General features: G+C 39.5%; 1 protein-coding gene across 4 annotated transcripts in view; it reads right to left on the bottom strand.

Moving 5' to 3' along the window:
* Positions 1-9,868: 9,868 nt before the first annotated feature.
* LOC115219729 (alpha-1,3-mannosyl-glycoprotein 4-beta-N-acetylglucosaminyltransferase A) overlaps positions 9,869-21,292 on the bottom strand; it is a 187,656-nt gene continuing 176,232 nt past the window's right edge. For 2 of the 4 annotated variants that reach the window (XM_036509429.1, XM_036509431.1), the window contains 4 exons: positions 19,380-19,487; positions 17,737-17,930; positions 13,620-13,875; positions 9,869-10,009 (listed from right to left, as the gene is read on the bottom strand). In XM_036509429.1, the coding sequence (XP_036365322.1) occupies positions 9,983-10,009; positions 13,620-13,875; positions 17,737-17,930; positions 19,380-19,487 (585 nt within the window). In that variant the 3' untranslated portion in view covers positions 9,869-9,982. The remainder of the gene's footprint in view (positions 10,010-13,619; positions 13,876-17,736; positions 17,931-19,379; positions 19,488-21,292) is intronic. The other 2 variants (XM_036509430.1, XM_029789949.2) reach the window with 1 other exon arrangement.

Below are 21,292 nucleotides of genomic sequence, written 5' to 3'. Positions count from 1 at the left end.
ACCATAGAAAGATGAAAGGTCAAGTTTACAACAGCAGGATTTCCTGTCTTGCAGCAAGTTAGTGCCGGTGCCTTGTAAGAAGCATCCAGTAACACTTTGTGAAGAAGCTAGCATTAATTAGGAAGGCATCCAGCCAAAGAAGACAACGGGATTCTTCAGCACAGCCCTGCAGTTCCCTGGATCCTGTTGAACCTTCCAACCGATACAAACACAGAAAACAAATGTAAGAAGTTTACTGTCTGTTCTGTTGCATTCGGCTATTTCCAGTACATTTTTCAGCTGGGGAACTCCATCCCTGCCAAACATAATGAAGAGGTACACAAGAAGGCCTAGATCAACTAGAGCCTTATTCCTAAGGATAACCCTGATGTCAAAATAGGCATTGAAAATATGAACCAGTCGTCCAAGACCGTAAACATTTGGCCATGCAAAGTGGAACATGCCAAATGGGAAATACTCGACAGGTCCAAACCTGCATTAAGTTAACCTTAACACTTTCATGACTGGTGTCTATTGAATGAGACCAATTTTTCTGGGATAGGATACCAGTTCCTCACAAGTAGATTTCTCTAAACTGGAATAATTGTCTTGCATATCAGACAAAACTTTTGATGATTTTAAGCCTTTAGCATTGAGAGCAGCCAAATCCAACCCAAATATTTTACCTGTTTTATGTTTAAAGCTGGTGAGAATAATCTGAATGCTAAAGGATTAAACCAAAACCTGTCAAGTTGGTAATCCAAAATCTTATTTGGTGATGAGAAAGATGGTGGAGAGAGTTTCTGCCAAGTGAAACACAACAGAGCCGTGGATGCAACAAGGTTTTAAAACTCACAGACCATGAGGCTTCAATGAGGAATTCAAGACAGTTCTCTTTGTTAAAGAGAAGAATGTGAGGTATCAAGGGTTTAGAAGGTAGGAAAAAGAAGAAAAAAAAGGTAAGACTATTATGAAGAGCTAGTTATGAATTAGCAAAGACAGAGTTTCTTTACTAAAACATTCAATCTGTAAAATAAAACAACACACACACACACATATATATATATACATATATAAAATGCACCATTATAAATGCATGTTATTGCATCCAAACATAAACAAAAGTGCAGTGTAAAGTTTTATATATATATATATATGTGTGTGTGTGTGTATATGTGTGTATGTATATATATATATATATATATATACACACACATATCTATATACACACACACATATATATATACACATATATATACATATATACACATATATATACATATATACACATATATACACATATATACACATATATACACATATACATATATATATACATATACATATATATATACATATACATACATATATATACATACATACATATACATACATACATATATATACATACATATATATACATGCATACATATATATACATGCATACATATATATACATGCATACATATATATACATGCATACATATATATACATGCATACATATATATACATGCATACATATATATATATATATATATATATATATATATATATATATACATACATACATATACATACATATATATATATATTCAGCTGCTATTTGTAATCGTAACTGAAACTTCATTGATATGTTCCAAAGCTCCCTTTTTCAATTCATCGGGCAATAATGAATTTAAAGAACATTTATACACAAATAAATTCAGAACCTGTCGCAATGGATGTACGACAGTTCTTTGGCTTATTTCAGCCATTGCAGTTGAGGCCATGCTGGGAGCACAACCTATATAGAAACGGTAAAAGTGCTTTCAAAAAATGTTGGGCAGCAGAAAGAATAAACAAATTTTCTCTTGAAAAAAGCAGAGTTAAAAATAAAAACTAAACAAAAATATTCACTCATAAAAGAAAGGAAAAGAAAGAAAATGAAGTAAAAATAAAAAAAAAAAACTTTTAAATTGAAAAATTTAATGTTTTATTCATTGCAAAGATTATCATTATTATTATTATTGTTATTGTTATTATTATTATTACTAATAATAATAATATCAGTATTTTCAATAAGAAATATCACATTTGGTAAATTTTAGGTCAACAAGAAAAATAATAATAAAAACAAAGAAAAAGGAAATTAAGAAAATTTTGAATTTAAAAAAAAAACAAAAAGACTTGAAAAAATATAAATAAAGATAAAAAATTCTTTGTTACCTTTTTAAATTGAGGGAAAAAATCATCACTCCCCGTGCCTCCACGTACAAAAAATTTCAGATTATTTACAATATTTTTCAGAAAGGGGGAGGGGGTAAAGATGACCTTTGGGGTCAACAGATCAGAGTAGTTAATTGTGTAATTAATCAAACTTCTCTGATGAAGAGAGAGAGAGAGACACACACACACACAGAGAAGTTGTTGGAGGTGGAATGGGGGTAGATAAGAGGGAGGGAGAGAGAGAGAGAGAGAGAGAGAGAGAGAGAGAGAGAAAGAAAGATGGAAAAGTCCAGATTAGGGCATGAGAATGAGGTACCTTCACCAGGGGTGAGGTCCTATGCCAATTAGATGGATGTCTCTGTCAGCTTGGATGGCACCTCTGCCAGCCATGAGGAGTCTCCACCAGTTAAGAGTGTCTGTTAGCTGATGGGACTTCTACCAACTGAGGGTGGATTGAAGGACCTCTAAAGAGTGAGTTATTGAAAATAAAAGTGTTAGCCCCCCCCCCCCTCATGCTATTTGTAGCCCAGGAGTCTACAAAACCTCATCTTGGCTCTGGAGGTTGGAAAGCACAAAGGAGGAAGAGAAACCCCTAAAATTGGTGAACACACAACAATCGACAAAGATTAGCAGGTAAGCATTAGCCGGACCATTCTAGAAGTCAGCTTTCAAATCCCAAAGGAAGCTTCTTTGCTTTATGTAGAAGAAGTAATAATGCTGGGAAAAGCAAAAGTGTCTCAATATCTTACCCAATTCTGCCTGAAGTAATTATATATTTGTCCAGACAGTTAATACTGAAACACAGGCATATGAGACGCCTATTTTGGAAAATCTGTTTTGCTATTAGTTTATGCTGTTCCTATATGAAGCTCTGTGTGTGTATGTGTGTGTGCGCGCATACACACAATATACACATAGTCACACACATTTGGATGTGCAGACAGAAGAAAGAATATTCAAACTATGAAGAGTTTATTCAGTTATCACAGCTCAAAGCTACTTGCCACGAGTGATCCTTCAAAAACATTGTGTGTGTGTGTGTGTGTGTGTGTGTGTGTGTGTGTGTGTGTGTATACACACACGTGTAGTTAAACAGACTCTGAAGAGCTGGCATTGGTCTGCATGAGAAAGACTTACGAGGTAAAATTGATAAAGAATTCAGTGAACTTGCCGTGAGGAATGGAAAATCCAATGTTGAGTCAGAGTTCTTCTTCAGGTAAAAGTTGAGGAGAGAAAAATAAATTTCTCTTTCAACTTTTCTCCCATGACAAGTTCACTGTACCCTTCATCAATTTTACCACACAAACACACACACACACACACACACACAGTGGGTGTACATATTGCTAGAATATATATGTAGAAATATAAACATCCCTTGCAAAACATCAAATTACTAAGATTAATTACCAACTCAAATTGGATGCTTATAGTGCTTAACAACAATAACGAACTTAGTAATTATCTGCAATTAATATGAGACACTAATTGAGAGGCACAGCATGTTGGTCTTGATTTTATCTTTTATTGGAAATGTGGAAACTAGTGGAATCTAGATCTGTGAAATCTGCCATTGCAAGACAGGTGCTCAAGTATGGGCTGTAGCCATACTGGAGCACTTCATTCAGTAGAGTCTGTAACTATCTGATTAGCTTCACTCACTGGGTTGTGGCCATCCTGAAGCACTATCTTGAAGAGGAAAATCAAATTTTTTTTTACCTCAAAATTATATTTTTGGAAAAATTGCCAAAATGAAAGGGAGTGAAGTTGGTCAAGATTTGAACTAAATAACCACAAGGCATTTTGCCGAAAGCTCTATTAATTCTAGTCCCTACATAGTCAGGTATATTAGAGACCCTTAATAGGATAAAGTTAGTTGTGATAGGATTATTTAAAACCCCACAAACTGTCCTTTAAGATCCCGTATGGAATCAATATAGCAGGGGCTCCTCTGTTGATCAAGTTATTCCCGCCCCTGAATCTGCTTTCAAATTTTGGCACAAGGCCTGCAATTTAGAGGAGAAGGGGAAAGTCTATTACATCAACCCCTGTACCTGGCTGTTATTTTATTATATCAACTGCAAAAGCATGGAAGGCAAAAACTGACCTCAGCAGAATTCAAACTCAGAATGTAAGAGAGCCAGAATGAATACCACCACTATTCTGCCAGTCAACAGCCATAATAATAATAATAATAATAATAATAATAATAAATGTCATACTCACTTGAAAATTAAGAAACTTAAGGGACAAAAAGAAAACATTTGTGAGTTATGACATTCATGCCTTTCCCTGATAAAAGTTTTAAAAAAAGGAGACCCTTTATTTTCCCCATAAACAATGAAAGAAGAAAAAAAAATCACACCCTTCCCTCCACCTCAGTCATTTCTCAGCTTTGATTGCAATCAGCGAGGGACCAGGTGGAACAACGAGGGGTTTCAACATAAAGAATGTGTGTTTATTAAGAATCAGCAGTAAAGGATTTCAGACAACGACTGATGATGATGATGATGATGATAGTAGTGGTGGTGATGGTGGTGGTGGTAGTGGCGGGGGCGTTGATGCTGGATTGGGTGCCTAACTCCAACTTCATGGTATTAAGCCACATGTGAGAATGAAAGGGAAACAGATCTGCGGCTGCAGCCACCTGACCAACTGATGGACAGAGAACCAGTATATATTGTGACAAACCAAAGGGGAGAGAACAAAAAAAAAAACCCAAACCCACCACCAGAAGATCTGCCCCCGATTCCTATCTCTCCATAGATGGTAGTGTAGTGAAACTGGGGGAGATTTTTTTAGGATAATAACCCAGAACCAAATAAGACAATTGCAACAAGAGATGACAAGAGGTCACACTGTCCTTCAGCCTGGTCATCAGTTAGTGAGTACGAGAGTACAGGAGAAATGCAACTGATTTAGAGTACTGATCATCTGGTACTTTATTCACCTTGGGGCCATCTGCCTCTACCCTGAGTTTTTGAGAAAGGGGACTAGGGGAGCAGTAAACTTCTTGTCAGCAATTAAACCCACACATGCTCACTCTCTCTCCCCCCCCCCATCTCACGCACAGACACATTCACATCAATAATTAATTCTTGTGTTAATTAGACAGACACCAAATGTTAAAAGGCGAGAACAAAGTTGTTGTAAGATAAATTATAAAAATTTGGAATTCAACTCTGTCAACATCCCCCATCCTACCCGTGATCTCTCCCCAGTATATTACTGGTATAACATAGAATACTGTCGTTCCTTTTTTCCAACAGAAAAAAAATGCTAATGTCACTTCCGGATTAATTTGGCCTTCATCATCATCATCATCATCATCATCCCAACTAGGGGTTAAAATATTTTACATTTTACACCAGACTGTAAATTAGTTAAGGGTGGGAGGTAGGGAGACTATCAGTGAAAATGACCCAATAGATGACTGGTACTTACTTTAGTAAGCAACCCTTAAAAATATATCTTAGACCCTTCAGGATCCAAGATAAAGTCAGCTTCAACTAGATTTCAAATCCAGACCACAGATTGATACAGGTGAATATACCACAAAGTATATACCAATCTATTGCCCACCTCAGTCATTATTATCATCATTGTTATTAGTATTAGTATTATCATTATTATTGCAGCAAGCTGGTGGTATCATTTAGCACACCGGGCAAAATGCTTAGCAGCATCGTTCTGAGTTCAAATCCCGTTGAGGTTGGCTTTACCTTTCATCCTTTCAGGGGTCAATAAATCAAGTACCAGTGAAACATTGAGGTCAATGTAATTGACTGGTCCCCTTCCTCCAAATTTCATGCCCTGTGCCTTTAGTAGAAAGGATTATTATTATTATTATTATTATTATTATTATTATTATTATTATTATTATATTACTGGCAGAGTCGTTAGAATGCTGGACAAAATGCTTTGCACTATTTCTTCCAGCAAGGTCGGCTTTGCTTTTCATCCTTTTAGAGAAAGGATAAGAACCAGTTATGCACGGAGGGTCAAGGTAATCAACTAGCCCCCCCACCTCTCCCAAAATTTCAGGCTTTGTGCCCATAAGAATTATTACTATCATCATCGTTGTTGTTGCTGTTAAGACAGCAAGCTGGCAGAGTGATTAGCATGCTGGATGAAATGCTCAGAGGCATTTCATCCACCTTTGCGTTCTGTGTTCAAATCCTGCCGAGGTCCAGTTTTGCCTTTCATCTTTTCGGGCTTGATAAAATAAGTACCAGTCACACAATGAGGTTGATGTAATCAACAAGCTCCAGCCCACAAAATTTCAGGCCTTTTCACCCAAGAGCAGGGAAATATTACTATTTTATGCCTGACATAGACCAAGGGGCCGACATTCTTTTGGTAGGGAGAAATAATTAGGCAAATGAACCACAGTACTTGACTGGTACTTAATAATAATAATAATAATAATAATAATAACAACAAGTAACTGCAGAATTATGTGGAGGAAAACTGATACAAATAGTGGCAAAACACGAGCAAAACAAAAAACTGTTCTCAGTATTTAAGGAAGCTGACAAATACAAACAAGAAATCATACCACCTAACAAATATGAAGAAGAAGAAACACAAAAGCTGTAAAACAAATGAAATCCAAACTAAATCTGGAACAGCAATGGACCATGATAAAACGATGGCAAGAAAAGCCCCTTCATGGCAAATACTGGACTAAACTAAATGCAAAAGAAATAGACAAAGAAAAATCAAAATACAAAGACCTGGAAATAGAGGTAACTCAAATGTGGAATCTAAAAACAAACAATTCCTATCATAGTAGGCGCATTAGGTATGATAAAAAAATATTCAGACAAATACATAACAAAAACACCAGGACTGACAAACACATATAACATACAGAAAATTGCACTACTAGGCACTGCACACATCCTACGCAGAACACTTTCCATACAATAACCATCAGAGCATCACAACAAATCACAGCACATACCCAAGGCACACAGAGCTGCGTTCGGTAGTGAAGTGAAAGCACGCTATAAAAATAAAACTACTGAACAATAATAATAATAATAATAATCCTTTCTACTAAAGGCACAACTGATAATTTATTGACCCCAAAAGGATGAAAGGTAAAGTCAGCCTCAGAGAACTTGAACTCAGAATGTGAAAACAATCAAAATGCCATCAAGCATTTTGTACAGCATGCTAATTATTCTGTCAGCTCACCACCTTAATAATAATAATAATAATAATAATAATAATAATAATAATAATAATAATAATGGTTCTTATTTTGGCACAAGACCAACAACTCTGATTGGCGGGAGAGGGTTACTTGATAACATCAGTGCCTGTACTTCACTGGTACTTTTATTTTAACAACCCCCAAGAGAAAGAAAAATATTGACTTTAATAGGATTTGAACTCAGAAAGTGAAAAGCCACACTAAATACCACGAGGAATTTTGCCTGACGCTCTACTGAGTCTGTCAAATGCACAGCCTAGCAAGATAAAAATTTATGCGATGGTATCAATTCATGACACACCAATTTTACGGGGGACCCTGTTATCCTACAGAATCAGTCTCCCTACAAGGCACAATTACAAAAACAAAAAATAAACAAAACAAAATAAATGGCCAGTTAAGAATTCAGGGACATCAAGATGTACTCTGGCATTCATTTAATTCGGAACAAAAAAAATATATATATATATATAACAGCAAAGACATTATGTAATAAAAATTTAAATAATCGTAATTTTGGCAGAAGTCCAACAGTTTTAGAGGGTGAGGGGCATAGCGGATTGCATCAAGCCAAGAACTTGACTGGTGTTTTATTTTACAGACTCTTATATCCTAAGGAAAGTCTTGTCTCTACTTGAAACCTTTGGTAATTTGCTATTAACTGCTTTCAAGAAAAGAAAAAACCAGGAATTAAGGTCGTTTACCTGAGTGTCAGAGAATAAATATAATGAAAAATAATGAATAATAATAAGAATTTTAGAATTCTGTCCTAGAATATCTATTTCTCAACAATAACACTGCAGGGGTCAATGTCATGTGACCAGTGACCAGCAGCGACATCTGTGCTTTAGCAGAGGACATTAAGCAAGAGCTGAGCTGCCCATTATACAAATAATAATAAGAAGGAAGTGGCTTCGAATTTTGGCACAAGGCCAGCAAAGTTCAGTGGGGGGAGGGTAAGTTGGTTACATTGTCCCCTGTGCTCAACTGGTACTTAGTAGGTTACTTGATAACATCAGTGCTTGTACTTCACTGGTACTTTTATTTTAACGATCCCAAGAGAAAAAAAATTCTAAACCGAAGTTGACTTCGGCGTAATCTGAACTCACAATCTAAAGACTGATGAAATGTCGCTAAGCATTTTGTCCTGCATGCTAACAATTCTGCCAGCTTAATAATAATAATAATAATAATAATAATAGTAATAATAATAATAGTCTTCTGCAAAGGCATTTAACTGTTAAAAAAAAAGGGGGGGGAGTGGGTATAATCAATTAAATATTACTGACTCTAGGCCATTGTTGTTGACCTTAGAGAAGCAAGAGTTTAATTCAAAATTAAGCTGAACAAGATTCAGATACAAAACAGGGAGAGGCCAAAGTGAAGCCAAACCACATCTTGATCTCTCCTGCTTGCATCAACTCACCTCCTCCCACCCCCATCATGATGAAGATGATGATGATGATGTTGTTGATGGTCAAGGTTTCTTAAGAAAGAAGTCTTCCACAAACAGCACAAGTTTAAATAATGACGATGATGATGATGATGATGAAAAAAAATGGAGGCAAGGGAGCAGATTGCATCAAGGAACAAGAAAATATTTGTCTCAAGAGAAATGGATTTCTAATGGAATTCAAATCTTGGAACAGCCCTTTTTTTATTTTTTCCAACCCCTCATAGCCAAAGATTGCGTGCATGTGACATGTATGTGACACATGTATATATGTGTGTGTGTGTGTGTGTGTGTATGTATACGTATATATGTACAGACACAAACATACACACACATATATATACATTTTTATATAGAGAGATGTACAAGTGCTTCCATGTATTGGTGCATTCCTTACACACACACACACACACACACACATGAACGCAATCACAAGACCACTGTTTTACCTTTCCATCTTCACACACATACACACACCAAGAGAAGGAGTGTAAGATGAGGGTGTGGGCGCAGTGGGTGTGCGTCTATCAAATTAGTTGTACAAGAAATCCTTTGAAACAGGAAGGAAAATATATGAAAACTTTTAGCGGGGGGGAGGGGGGAATGTAAAAAGAAATAAAAATGAAATTAACAAAAACTGGACAAAAAAATAAGAGAAAAAAAAAAACAATTCACCAGAAAAAAGAACGCAAACGAAAAAAGAATAAAAAAAGAAAAACCAATTGAATGAAGAGAAAGAAAGGGAAAAAAATGGTGTAGGAGAAGGAAATGGTGCCAAGTGATCAGTTTGGACATCGGTTAAGCCATATAAAGATAGCACCAAATGTTCAGAGGTGATAGTTAGGTCTACTGACTGTTTATCATCTGCTACATCCACCAGTTGGTACCCTGCAGCATCATAACTTTGGTCAACATCCAAACTTGTCTTTACCCAAGTTGGGGAGTCGGGGGGAGAGACTTTGCTCACCCATCGCTGCCTTCCTGTTTTGCTTTGGATTTTTTAAAAAAATTCTGTCTTTGGGTAAAGTTGGTTGATGTCTGCTATTTTTTTTTTGTTTTCATTTTTATTGTTTTTTTTTTTTGACAGCAAGAATAACAAGAACAACAACAATAACTGTAACAATCAGCTTGTCTTCGCTTTAATATAAATCTGAAATTAGAAAAGAAAAAAAGACATTATCATCATTACTATTACTACTACAGCCACCACCACCACCATTACGGAGTTTAGGTACAAAGGAAACATCAATAAGAGCACTTTAGAGCATCAGGCTCACAACCATGAGATAGCGAGTTCAATTCCTGGACCCAGCTGTGTGTTGTGTTCTTGAGCAAGACACTTTATTTCATGTTGCTCCAGTTGACTCAGCCATAGAAATGAGTTGTGATGTCACAGGTACCAAGCTGTATCGGGCCCCTTTGCCTTTCCCTTGGATAACATCAGTGGAGTGAACTGGGGAGGCTGGTATGCATGGGCGACTGCTGGTCATCCTTGCCTGGACTTGCGCCTCGGAGGATAACTTTGTAGGTGTAATCCCATGGTCATTCATGACTGAAGGGAGTCTTTACCCTTTTATGTGCTAAGCATAACAGCCCCCTAAATTACACCCTACACTCTTGAAATACAGAAAAACACATTGGATAATGTAGTCCTAGATAGCTTATGTTAAAGTGTGAAGTATGGATTGTCATAAAAAAAATTCTAAACTGAAATTTTTCCCTGTTATTGAAGAAGGAAAACAAAAATCTCGTGGTAATGGTGAGCAACTTGCAAAGAAAAGGAAATATAATTTCAGGAAATTAAGAATTATTCTCTCAAAGTTAATTTACGTAATTAACGGAGATGACAGTCTGAGCTTTGCTTGCAGGTAAGGGAAACAACTATGGACATTTTTCAGCCTATGTGACCTCATCGACAAAGCAATATCTAAACAAATTTGTTGGATCATTTGGTCAATTCTTACGCAGGGGAAGAGTTATTATTTGTAGCCAATATAATTTGCATAATTAAAAAAAATATAAGGCGCAGGAGTGGCTCTGTGGTAAGTAGCTTGCTAACCAACCACATGGTTCCGGGTTCAGTCCCACTGCATGGCATCTTGGGCAAGTGTCTTCTGCTATAGCCTCGGGCCGACCAATGCATTGTGAGTGGAAACTGAAAGAAGCCTGTCGTATATATGTATATATATATATATGTGTGTGTGTGTACGTGTTTGTGTGTCTGTGTTTGTCCTCCTAGCATTGCTTGACAACCGATGCTGGTGTGTTTATGTTCCCGTTACTTAGCGGTTCGGCAAAAGAGACCGATAGAATAAGTACTGGGCTTACAAAAGAATAAGTCCCGGGGTCGAGTTGCTCGATTAAAGGCGGTGCTCCAGCATGGCCACAGTCAAATGACTGAAACAAGTAAAAGAGTAAAAGAGTAAAGACAGGATGGTTACAGTTGAAACACTTAGTCACAGGTCTGATGCATCACAACTGACCCGTGACAACACAACAACCATGACCAGGTTAATGGGGTTCTTTTTGCATTTTTTTAATACAAGTCTGAAACCTGCAGCCCCTCTCTCTCCCTTCTCCACAAACCACTGACCCTCTAATTCTTTTCTACTAACAATAATAGCCATTACATTTCCACTCTTCCTACATCACCCCCATCACTGTCGTTATAACCTCTCTCTCTCTCCCTCTCAGGTCATAATCATGTTTTTACCAGTCATCTTGAACTGGCATCATCTCATTTGCCAGAGCCAGCTTTTAAGCACTTACCTTCACCCCCACCCACTTCGGTGCTATTTCCTTCACCAAAATACAAATGGATGCTGCTAAAAACTTCCCCAAACCACTGACCCTTGTCTCACAACACCAACAATGTGAGAATTTCAAGACAATGGAAACATGGCTTTCTCTAAAGACCCAATATTTTACTCCGCAACAGTTGCTCACCTCCTACAAAGCTTAAACACGATCTACAATGGCATGCAGCTCTCAGACCTGCAGTCTCCTTCAAGCAATGGCCTTTTAATCTCTAACAGGAGTAACCCCCCCATCCATACTTTGACCACAGTCTCTCCCTTCTACTATAACCAGAACAAAACAAACCATTTTCTCTAGAAAAACGACGATGCCGTGGTGATCTCATTCTTGCTCACAACATCATAAGCGGAAAGTGTAACCTCTCGAAAGAGCTGTTCTTCACTCCTGTTCAAGAGCGTTGGCTGCGGGGTCATTCCAAAAAGCTCTATCTGCAACGATTTCATCTCAATTGAAGGAGAGGGGCTTTCTCCATCCGGGTTGCAGATCCGTGGAATAAGCTGCCGGACGAGATGGTGAAGATGCCGACGACCGCTCGGTTCAAAGTCTCCCTTGACCACAAGTGGCCTGAACTCTTTGCATAAACACCCTCCCTGTACATAACTCCATGTCCCCCTACATGGCCTTGCTTTTTGCTTTTCGAGCCAAAAAATTAACTAACAAACTCTTCAATATTCAATGCTATTTAAGATGGCAAACTGGCAGAATCACGACCATGCTGAGCAAAATGCTAAGCAGCATTTTGTCTGTCTTCATGTTCTGAGTTCAAATTCTGTTAATGTTGACTTTGCCTTTTGTCTTTGGGGGATCGATAAAATAAGTACCAGCTGAATCCTGGGGTCAATGTAATTGACTACCTCACTCCCTTGTGCCAAAATTTGAAACCAATATTCAGTGCTATTTCTCCTTCCCACCTCACCAAAATCCAGATTCCTCCAACCTGTGTAAATTAGAGAGAATTGAAATGAAGACGGTGACCATCCACAAAAATTGAAAAAAAAAAGGATCTTTATCTCATCTCAATACTGAAAGTGAGTAAGCAGAGCTGGCCTGACCACTTCCCTGACCACTCGCTGCCAAAAATACAGACATATTTTTATAAATTGAGTCTAGTAAACAGAGTGAGAGGAAGAGGCAGTAAGAGAGAAGGGACAAGAGAGAGATAGAAAGGGGGGATAGAGGTACCACAGAGCAACATACATCTACGCAGAGACAATGGTAACTGGTGTCAAGGCAGCGAGCTGGTAGAAACGTTAGCACACTGGGCGAAATGCATAGTGGTATTTCGTCTGCGGTTACGTCCTGAATTCAAATTCCGGCAAGGTTGACTTTGCCTTTCATCCTTTCGGAGTCGATTAAATAAGTACCAGTTACGCACTGGGGTCGATATAATCGACTTAATCCGTGTGTCTGTCCTTGTTTGTCCCTTCTGTGTTTAGCCCCTTGTGGGTAGTAAAGAAATAGGTAAGTGGTGTTACATAAAAGTATTGCTTTTATACAACGTCTGCTTGCTGGGGCAGGGGCAGTTGCTGCCCAATGGATGGAAGCGGTTGACCAGGGGTCAGAGGAAGATACTTGGCAAACAAATGTTTTCTGACACTTTCACAGCCATTATTGCCTCAGCTTCGATGGTTTGTACAGCAATCTCTGCTCCTTACACAACATATATTTTATACCATCCACACTAAAAATGCTTCCTGTGTGGCACATTAAAAGCACCACTGACCTCGCCTGTGCTTGTGCCACATAAAAAGTACCAAGTCCACTCTGCTGAGTGGTTGGCGTTAGGAAGGGCATCCAGCTGTAAAAAACCCTGCCAAAACAGTCACTTGTGGTACCGTCCCACCCATGTTAGCATGGAAGATGGACGTTAAATGATGATGATGATGATGATGGGAAGGGGGGGGGGGTAGTGGGAGTGATTCAACAAAGAAAGGTTTACTTACTTCACTCAGTATTGCCCAGCTATCACTTTTGACTTGGCAGTGGAGTCGAAGAATCTTGATGGGACCGATATTGTCTTTGATTGTACCTTCAGCGACACCATCAGCTTTGAAGCGGGCTACTTGGTAATAACCATGGTTAAGTATTGGATACGGCGTTCCATCTTTCGTGTGTTCATGGGTTACTGGGAGTATTTCCACAACGGTGTCAAAAAACTTGTCTCCTGGGTGCTCTGAATTTCCACTACGGAATTTAAAGCTATCAAAACAGAAGACAGAAATACATAATACACACAGGCACATACATACATACATAAATAAATACATACATACATATATATATATATATATATATATATATATATATATATAATAAGCATATAGTAAAAATCAACATATACTTTTTTTACTCTTTTGTTTCAGTCATTTGACTCTGGCCATGCTGGAGCACCACATTCAGTTGAGCAAATCGACCCCAGGACTTATTCTTTGTAAAACTAGTACTTATTCTTTCGGTCGCGAAGTTACAGGAACGTAAACACACCACCATTGGTTGTCAAGCGATGTTGGGGGGACAAACAAAGACACACAAACATATATACACACACACACACACACATATATACGACGGGCTTCTTTCAGTTTCCGTCTACCAAATCCACTCACAAGGCTTCAGTCGGCCTGAGGCTATAATAGAAGACACTTGCCCAAGGTGCCACGGAGTGGGAATGAACCCGGAACCATGTGGTTGGTAAGCAAGCTACCTGCCACACAGCCACTCCTGTCTATAGTCAATAAATGGATATAATCAATACAGAGGTATAGGGGTGGGCATGTTTGTTAGGTGGATATTGTATTAATAAACTATGCAAAGCAGAAAAAGGAGGCAGAGAGGTTATTAAAATAGGTGAGTAAACATTATAATGAAGGGTCGTTTACAACCACCACAAGGTATAAAGAAACAGGTACCACCCCCACTCACAAACACAATTGACTCCTTTCAGTTTTCATCAACCAAATCTACTTAAAAGGCTTTGGCTGGCCCAGGGCTATGGTAGAAGATATTTGTCCTAGGTGTTGCACAGTGGGACTGAACCCAAGACCACTTGGTTACAGACCAAGCTTGTTGACCACACAGCCACATCTGTACCTATATCATACCTGTGTGTGTGTATGTTCTTCACATAGCTGCAACCAAGACGTGTTCCACCATTCCCAGAAATCTTGGCCCCTCCATCCACCTTCTACAAGGTCCTCAATTTCACATTACTCTTTCACTCTTTTACTTATTTCAGTCATTTGACTGTGGCCATGCTGGAGCACCGCCTTTAGTCGAGCAAATCGACCCTGGGACTTATTCTTTGTAAGCCCAGTACTTATTCTATCGGTCTCCTTTGCCGAACTGCTAAGTGACGAGGACGTAAACACACCAGCATCGGTTGTCAAGCAATGCTAGGGGGACAAACACAGACACACAAACACATACACACACACATATATATATATATATACATATATACGACAGGCTTCTTTCAGTTTCCGTCTACCAAATCCACTCACAAGGCATTGGTCGGCCCGGGGCTATAGCAGAAGACACTTGCCCAAGATGCCACACAGTGGGACTGAACCCGGAACCATGTGGTTGGTAAGCAAGCTACTTACCACACAGCCACTCCTGTGCCTACATTGTTTCTCTCCACCAACAACATCAGTGCAATTGTGTAGTGTTTGTACTCTATGAAGGCACAGAAGTTTCTAATAACACCTGTTATCACCTGGTGTTCAGTATGAAAGTAGTGGTCAGCAAAGCCTGCATCGAACACCAACAGTATTGTCCATAAATCTCTCCTTTGGTCTTCTGTTCATGCCATGACACAAATTTAGTCCTTATCAGAAGCCTGCTGTGTAGACAATTGATTCTTGAAGTACCTTCATAATCCAGGTTTTGGCTTAATATACCCCTCACACCCATCACTTCTCTCTCTCGCCTGGGAGCAGAATAAGCACATAGGACATCCTCAATTTTCTCGGTTGCCTTTCTTCCCCCACCTCAAACCACTTCCATTTCCCATTATCTTCCCCCGCCCCCGCCAACCACCTTATCTCTCCACTCCCTCTGCTGTTCTCCATCATTAACACTGCTTATCTGCCATCACCCTCAAGGCCATCACATATCTACTGTAACCCCCAACCTCAAAAGCCTCTCCTAGGTTTCTCTCCATTATTTGCTGCAGTCATCTCTATCCTGTCCACTCACCCACTCCAAACCTCTGTATCACTTCACCTATTCTCTCTCTCTCACCACCCCCAAAGTCCCTCAAGGGCATGTCCCAACACGTCTTCTCTCACTATCACTTTCCTTCCCCTTCCACATTTCTACAGTAAGCCCCTTATCCCACTCCCTCTATAGCCTCAATGTCTTGACTAACACAAAGCCACCACTCGCCTGCCCCAGTCAAGGGGCTTTTGTCTTTTGTGTCTTGCAAGGTACTTGGTGACCCTATTGGAGTTGGTGCCGCATATAAAGCAGCCAGTCCACTCTGTAAAGAAGGGCATCTAGACAATGCAGCCTGGCCTCACCAGCTCCTGTCAAACCGTCCAACCCATGCCAGCATGGAAAACAGACATTAAACAATGATGATGATTATGATGATGTTATATACAAAGGAGTGGTTATGTGGGAAAAGTTTGCTTCCAATTACATGGTTCTGGTTTCAATCCCACAGTGTGGAACCTTGGGCAAGTGTCTTCTACCATAGCCCTGGGCCAACCAAAGTCGTGTGAATAGGTTTGGTAGACAGAAACTGAAAGAAGCCCATCATGTGTATGTGTACATTATATATATATATATATATGTTTGTCTTTGTCCCTGGCCCCTGCTGCTTAACATGACAGTCAGTGTTGATTTGCTTATGTCCCTGTGACTTAACAGTTTGATAAAAAAAAACAGAGCAATGCAACAAGGACCACACTTAACAGAAAAACAAAGTATGGGGGTCAATTTGTTCAACTACAGCCCTTCAAGGTGGTACCCCAGCATGGCCACAGTCTAATGACAGAAGCAAAACAAAGATAAAAGAAATGTGTGTATGTGTTGAATATTCAAACACCCCCAGTCATAGACCGACATCGGTAAAGATAAAAACCCCTGATAAACAAATGGACATTCACATGTTTGCACATGCACGCATGCATGCACACACCCTTTCATTGATTTCGGTTATTGAGTTGTTTAGTTGATTAGATTGATCCTTAATCCAATACTGTTAATCCCGTACATTCACAGAACTGTTTGCATGTATTCAGTCACACAGCAGCAATCAATATTCCCCCCATTTTGTTCTTTTTAATAATGAACTTAACAAGATTTCTCTCTCTCTCATTGTTTTTTTTCAAGTATTTCCTTCATTAAAACTAATAACACATTCAACATACACAGCTGATAGACAATTCATAAACACACACACACACACGCACACACACGCACACACACACACACACGCACACACACACACACACACACGCACGCGCGCGGCTCCAAAAGCTGGATTATGAAAGAACTTCAAGACTGCTACAATTGTACACCCAACAGGCAACCGAGAAAATTGAGGATGTCCTATGTGCTTATTCTGCTCCCAGGCGAGAGAGAGAAGTGATGGGTGTGAGTGGCACATAATAAAAAGCACCCACTACACTCTCAGAGCGGTTGGTGTTAGGAAGGTCATCCAGTTGTAGAAACACTGCTAGATCAGACTGGAGCCTGATGCAACCTCCTAGCATGGAAAGCAGACATTAAATGATGATGATGATGACATAATTGATAAGCAGGACATCAAGCATTTAAGGTAAGGCAAACATCTCAAGTCATATACAATATTATTATAGTAAGAAATTCTTCCTGTAATAATATTATATGACTTGAGATGATTGCCTTGCCTTAATGTTTGACATCCTGTTTAACAATTATAGACCCGCTGCATTGGAAATTTGTGATGACTCCATAACTACCATCTCAGTTACAACCTTGAAACCCTAGTAATCTGTTACATCTCTTGCCTAATCGTTTAGATCACCTGTGAACTAAACCCTCATACATATATGAATACAGAAAACCACTTACCTTTCCAGAACTACGGGTGGTGTAAACTCAAACTTGACCATATCTTTAGGCAGTGGGCTCATACCCCAGAAGATTGTCTCTCCCAAGTAGGCTTTTTGTAATGTGAACTGTTGGTAGGTTTTCAATGAGGTACTGACCACTGCATGTGGGTTGATATGAGCACGGTAGAGACCGTCCTTACCAAAATATTTGTCCTGAAAATAAGACACACAGTAGACCTTCAGTTATTTAATCCTTTCAGTTACAAAATCCTCACAGAAACTACTACTACTACTACTACTAAAGATATCCATAAATTGCTCCCTCCCTCACTTCAGATTCACAACCTCTTGAACCCCCCCCCCTCTCATTTCCCCCTCCACTGAGCATCCCCCCTGCAACTCCCACCTCTTTCCTTTAATGACTCCAAGGACTTCTCTCCACCCTAGTCTATTGCTACCTTTTTCATCCCTTCCCCTCACATCTTCAGTCCATACTCACCACATATAATGCTAGAGCCCTGCCCCCCCACTTTATACAACTCCTCCTCTCACATTTCCAACTACCCCTCACAACTTTTTTTTTCAACCCTGGCAATAATCACTTCGCTTTTCCTTGCTTGCACCACCCCCCGTTATACTCCCCCACCTTCTCCCCTTACCATCGATCAATCCCTATGACAACCTAGAATTATCATCTGCCCTTCTGTTCTTCCTCAGTCATAGGGTCCACTTTAGGCCCTTAGTCTTGTATGTGTGCTACAAAGCAATTTACACAAGTGCAGGTGCCACAACTTGTGGGACCCTTTCAAACCTTCTGACCCATGCCAGCATCGAGCATGGACATTAAATGACAATTAGGGTCTTAGGTGAAAGAGTGTGTGTAAGGAGTTTGCTTCTCAACCATATGGCTTCAAGTTCAGTCCCACTGTATGGCACCTTGAGCAAGTATCTTCTATTCTAGTCAACCAGTGCTTTATGAGTGGATTTGCTAGACAGGGGCTGAAAGAAGCCTGCAGTACATGTATATGCACATGACTGTGAGTGTGTGTGTGTGTGTGTGTGTGTGAGAGTTGGTATTTCTTCTAGATGACAGTCGGTCCTACTAGATATAATAGCTAAATAACCCTTCAGCATTTAAACTGGCCATATCCAGCCAAAAGTATTCTGCCTGTTTTATGTTCAAACTGGCCAGATCTGGTCTCTCACACCAACCCTACAATATCGTTTTAAAAATTAACAGCTACCTCATCAAAATCTCATAACTACAAGATAAAGCATGATTTGTTCAAAACAATGTGGATAAAAAAGGATTAATTTTGGCAGAATAATGCGAACACTAAAGGGTTAAAATTAGAAGACTTTGAAAATCTACTAGATATAATAGCTAAATATCCCTCGAATGACTGGTCTTAAAATTAGAAGACTTTGAAAATCTAACACCCCAACTTACAATTTGTTACACAAAAATGCTCAACATTATCACCAGAACTACCTCCACCAACACCACAACCCCAAACCACCACCACCAGCCCTACCAGCATTAACGCCGCCACCCCAGAACACCCAGAAGATCCCTGTATTATGTTAGCAGTACACCACAGTACTCCCTTCATTTCAATACGTTACCACCACGACCACCACCATCATGCTGTGATTACTCACTTGTAACTTCTGAATTTTACCCTTCAAAGAAGACTGAATTCCAATATGTTGAAAGAGAGATGGTTTGTATCTTCTACGCACTTCTTCCTTCATCCGGACACAATGTTTCTGAAATGTAAACGTACAAACATTAATTCAACCCTCACACACACACACACACACATAAATATACATACATACATACATGCATATACACATGCATGTGCTTTTATATATGTATATATATATTTCTTTACTACCCACAAGGGGCTAAACATAGAGGGGACAAACAAAGGGATTGAGTCGATTACATCGACCCAGTGCGAACTTGGTACTTTATTTATCGACCCCGAGAAGATGAAAGGCAAAGTTGACCTCGGCGGAATTTGAACTCAGAACGTAACGACAGACGAAATACGGCTACGCATTTCGCCCGGCACGCTAACGTTTCTGCCAGCTCGCCATAAACACAAAAATCATACACATATATTCATATTCTCAAACCCCCCCCACACACACACACATTACATACACGTAATACTATACGTAAACTACTTACATTACATTACACACACTCACACACAAAGTGTATACAACTGCAAAAATAGAAAAAGAAGAAAATGGTTTGCAGTAAGTTTTAAACGATGAATATTCTCATCTGTGAGATCAACGACCAAATCCTTGTATAGAATCAAAGGACAATTCCACAGACACTTTGTACCCTTAATATAATTTCCGGGCAGAATTGGTAGCCTGACACTGTGACAAGTAAAGGTGCCCCCACCACCAGGTTTGGGTTAAGCTGAGATTATTACTAAACGACACTTGTCCAAGATGCCAAATGGTACAGAACCAGGGAACTCCCAAGGTTCTGGGTTCAATCCTACTGTACCTATTTCTTTACTACCCACAAGGGGCTAAACACAGAGAGGACAAACAAGGACAGACAAACGGATTAAGTCGATTTTACCAACCCCAGTGAATAACTGGTACTTATTTAATCGACCCTGAAAGGATGAAAAGCAAAGTCGACCTCGGCAGAATTTGAACTCGGAACGTAACGGCAGACAAAATACGGCTAGCATTTCGCCCGGGGTGCTAACGTTTCTGCCAGCTCGCCGCCTCATACTGTACCTTGGACAAGTGTCTTCTCCTATAACCTGAGGCTGACCAAAACCATCTGAGTGAATTTGGTTGAAGGAAACTAAAAGAAGCCCATCATGTGTGTGTGTGTGTGTCCCCACCACCACCACCACCACCACTTGACACCAAGTGTTGGTGTGTTTTACATCCCTGTAACTTAGCAGTTCAACAAAAGAGACTGAAAGAATAAGGACCAGGCTTTACAAAAATAAATATTGGGGTCGATTTGTTCAGCTAAAATTCTTCAAGGCAGTGCCCCCAGCATGGCCGTAGTCTAATGACTGAAACAAGCAAAAGAAAATGATGCGTGCATGTGTGTGTGTGCATGCGTGCGCATGTGTTGTGAAAGTCAACTGATGACTGAGCAGGGCCACTCCATAAACACGATAAGTCCGTGCGAATGTTCTGAATCTACAAGAAGTTCCTCGGCAGGAATTTGTTTAGAGTGAATAAAATATTGCACAGCATGCAACCAACTTCCCAATGCAACCAGATCAAAAGCCAAGGGGCACAACAGACATCGAGACAAACAGAAACCAGAACAGCACTTAAGGTTGGGGTCTTATTTTTTTTTTTTTTTTTTTTAGTTTACTTTCTCCTAGAAAGAAAGTTCTGATAAGAACCCGGTGGTTTTGCCAGTCTCTCTCTCTCTTTTACTCTTTTACTTGTTTCAGTCATTTGACTGCGGCCATGCTGGAGCACCGACTTTTAGTCGTGCAAATCGATCCCGGGACTTATTCTTTGTAAGCTCAGTATTTATTCTATCGGTCTCTTTTGCTGAACCGCTAAGT

The sequence above is a fragment of the Octopus sinensis genome, linkage group LG15 (genome assembly GCF_006345805.1).
Source record: "Octopus sinensis linkage group LG15, ASM634580v1, whole genome shotgun sequence".
Taxonomy (NCBI): Eukaryota; Metazoa; Mollusca; class Cephalopoda; order Octopoda; family Octopodidae; genus Octopus; species Octopus sinensis.
This window is presented reverse-complemented; position numbering and strand designations above follow the sequence as displayed.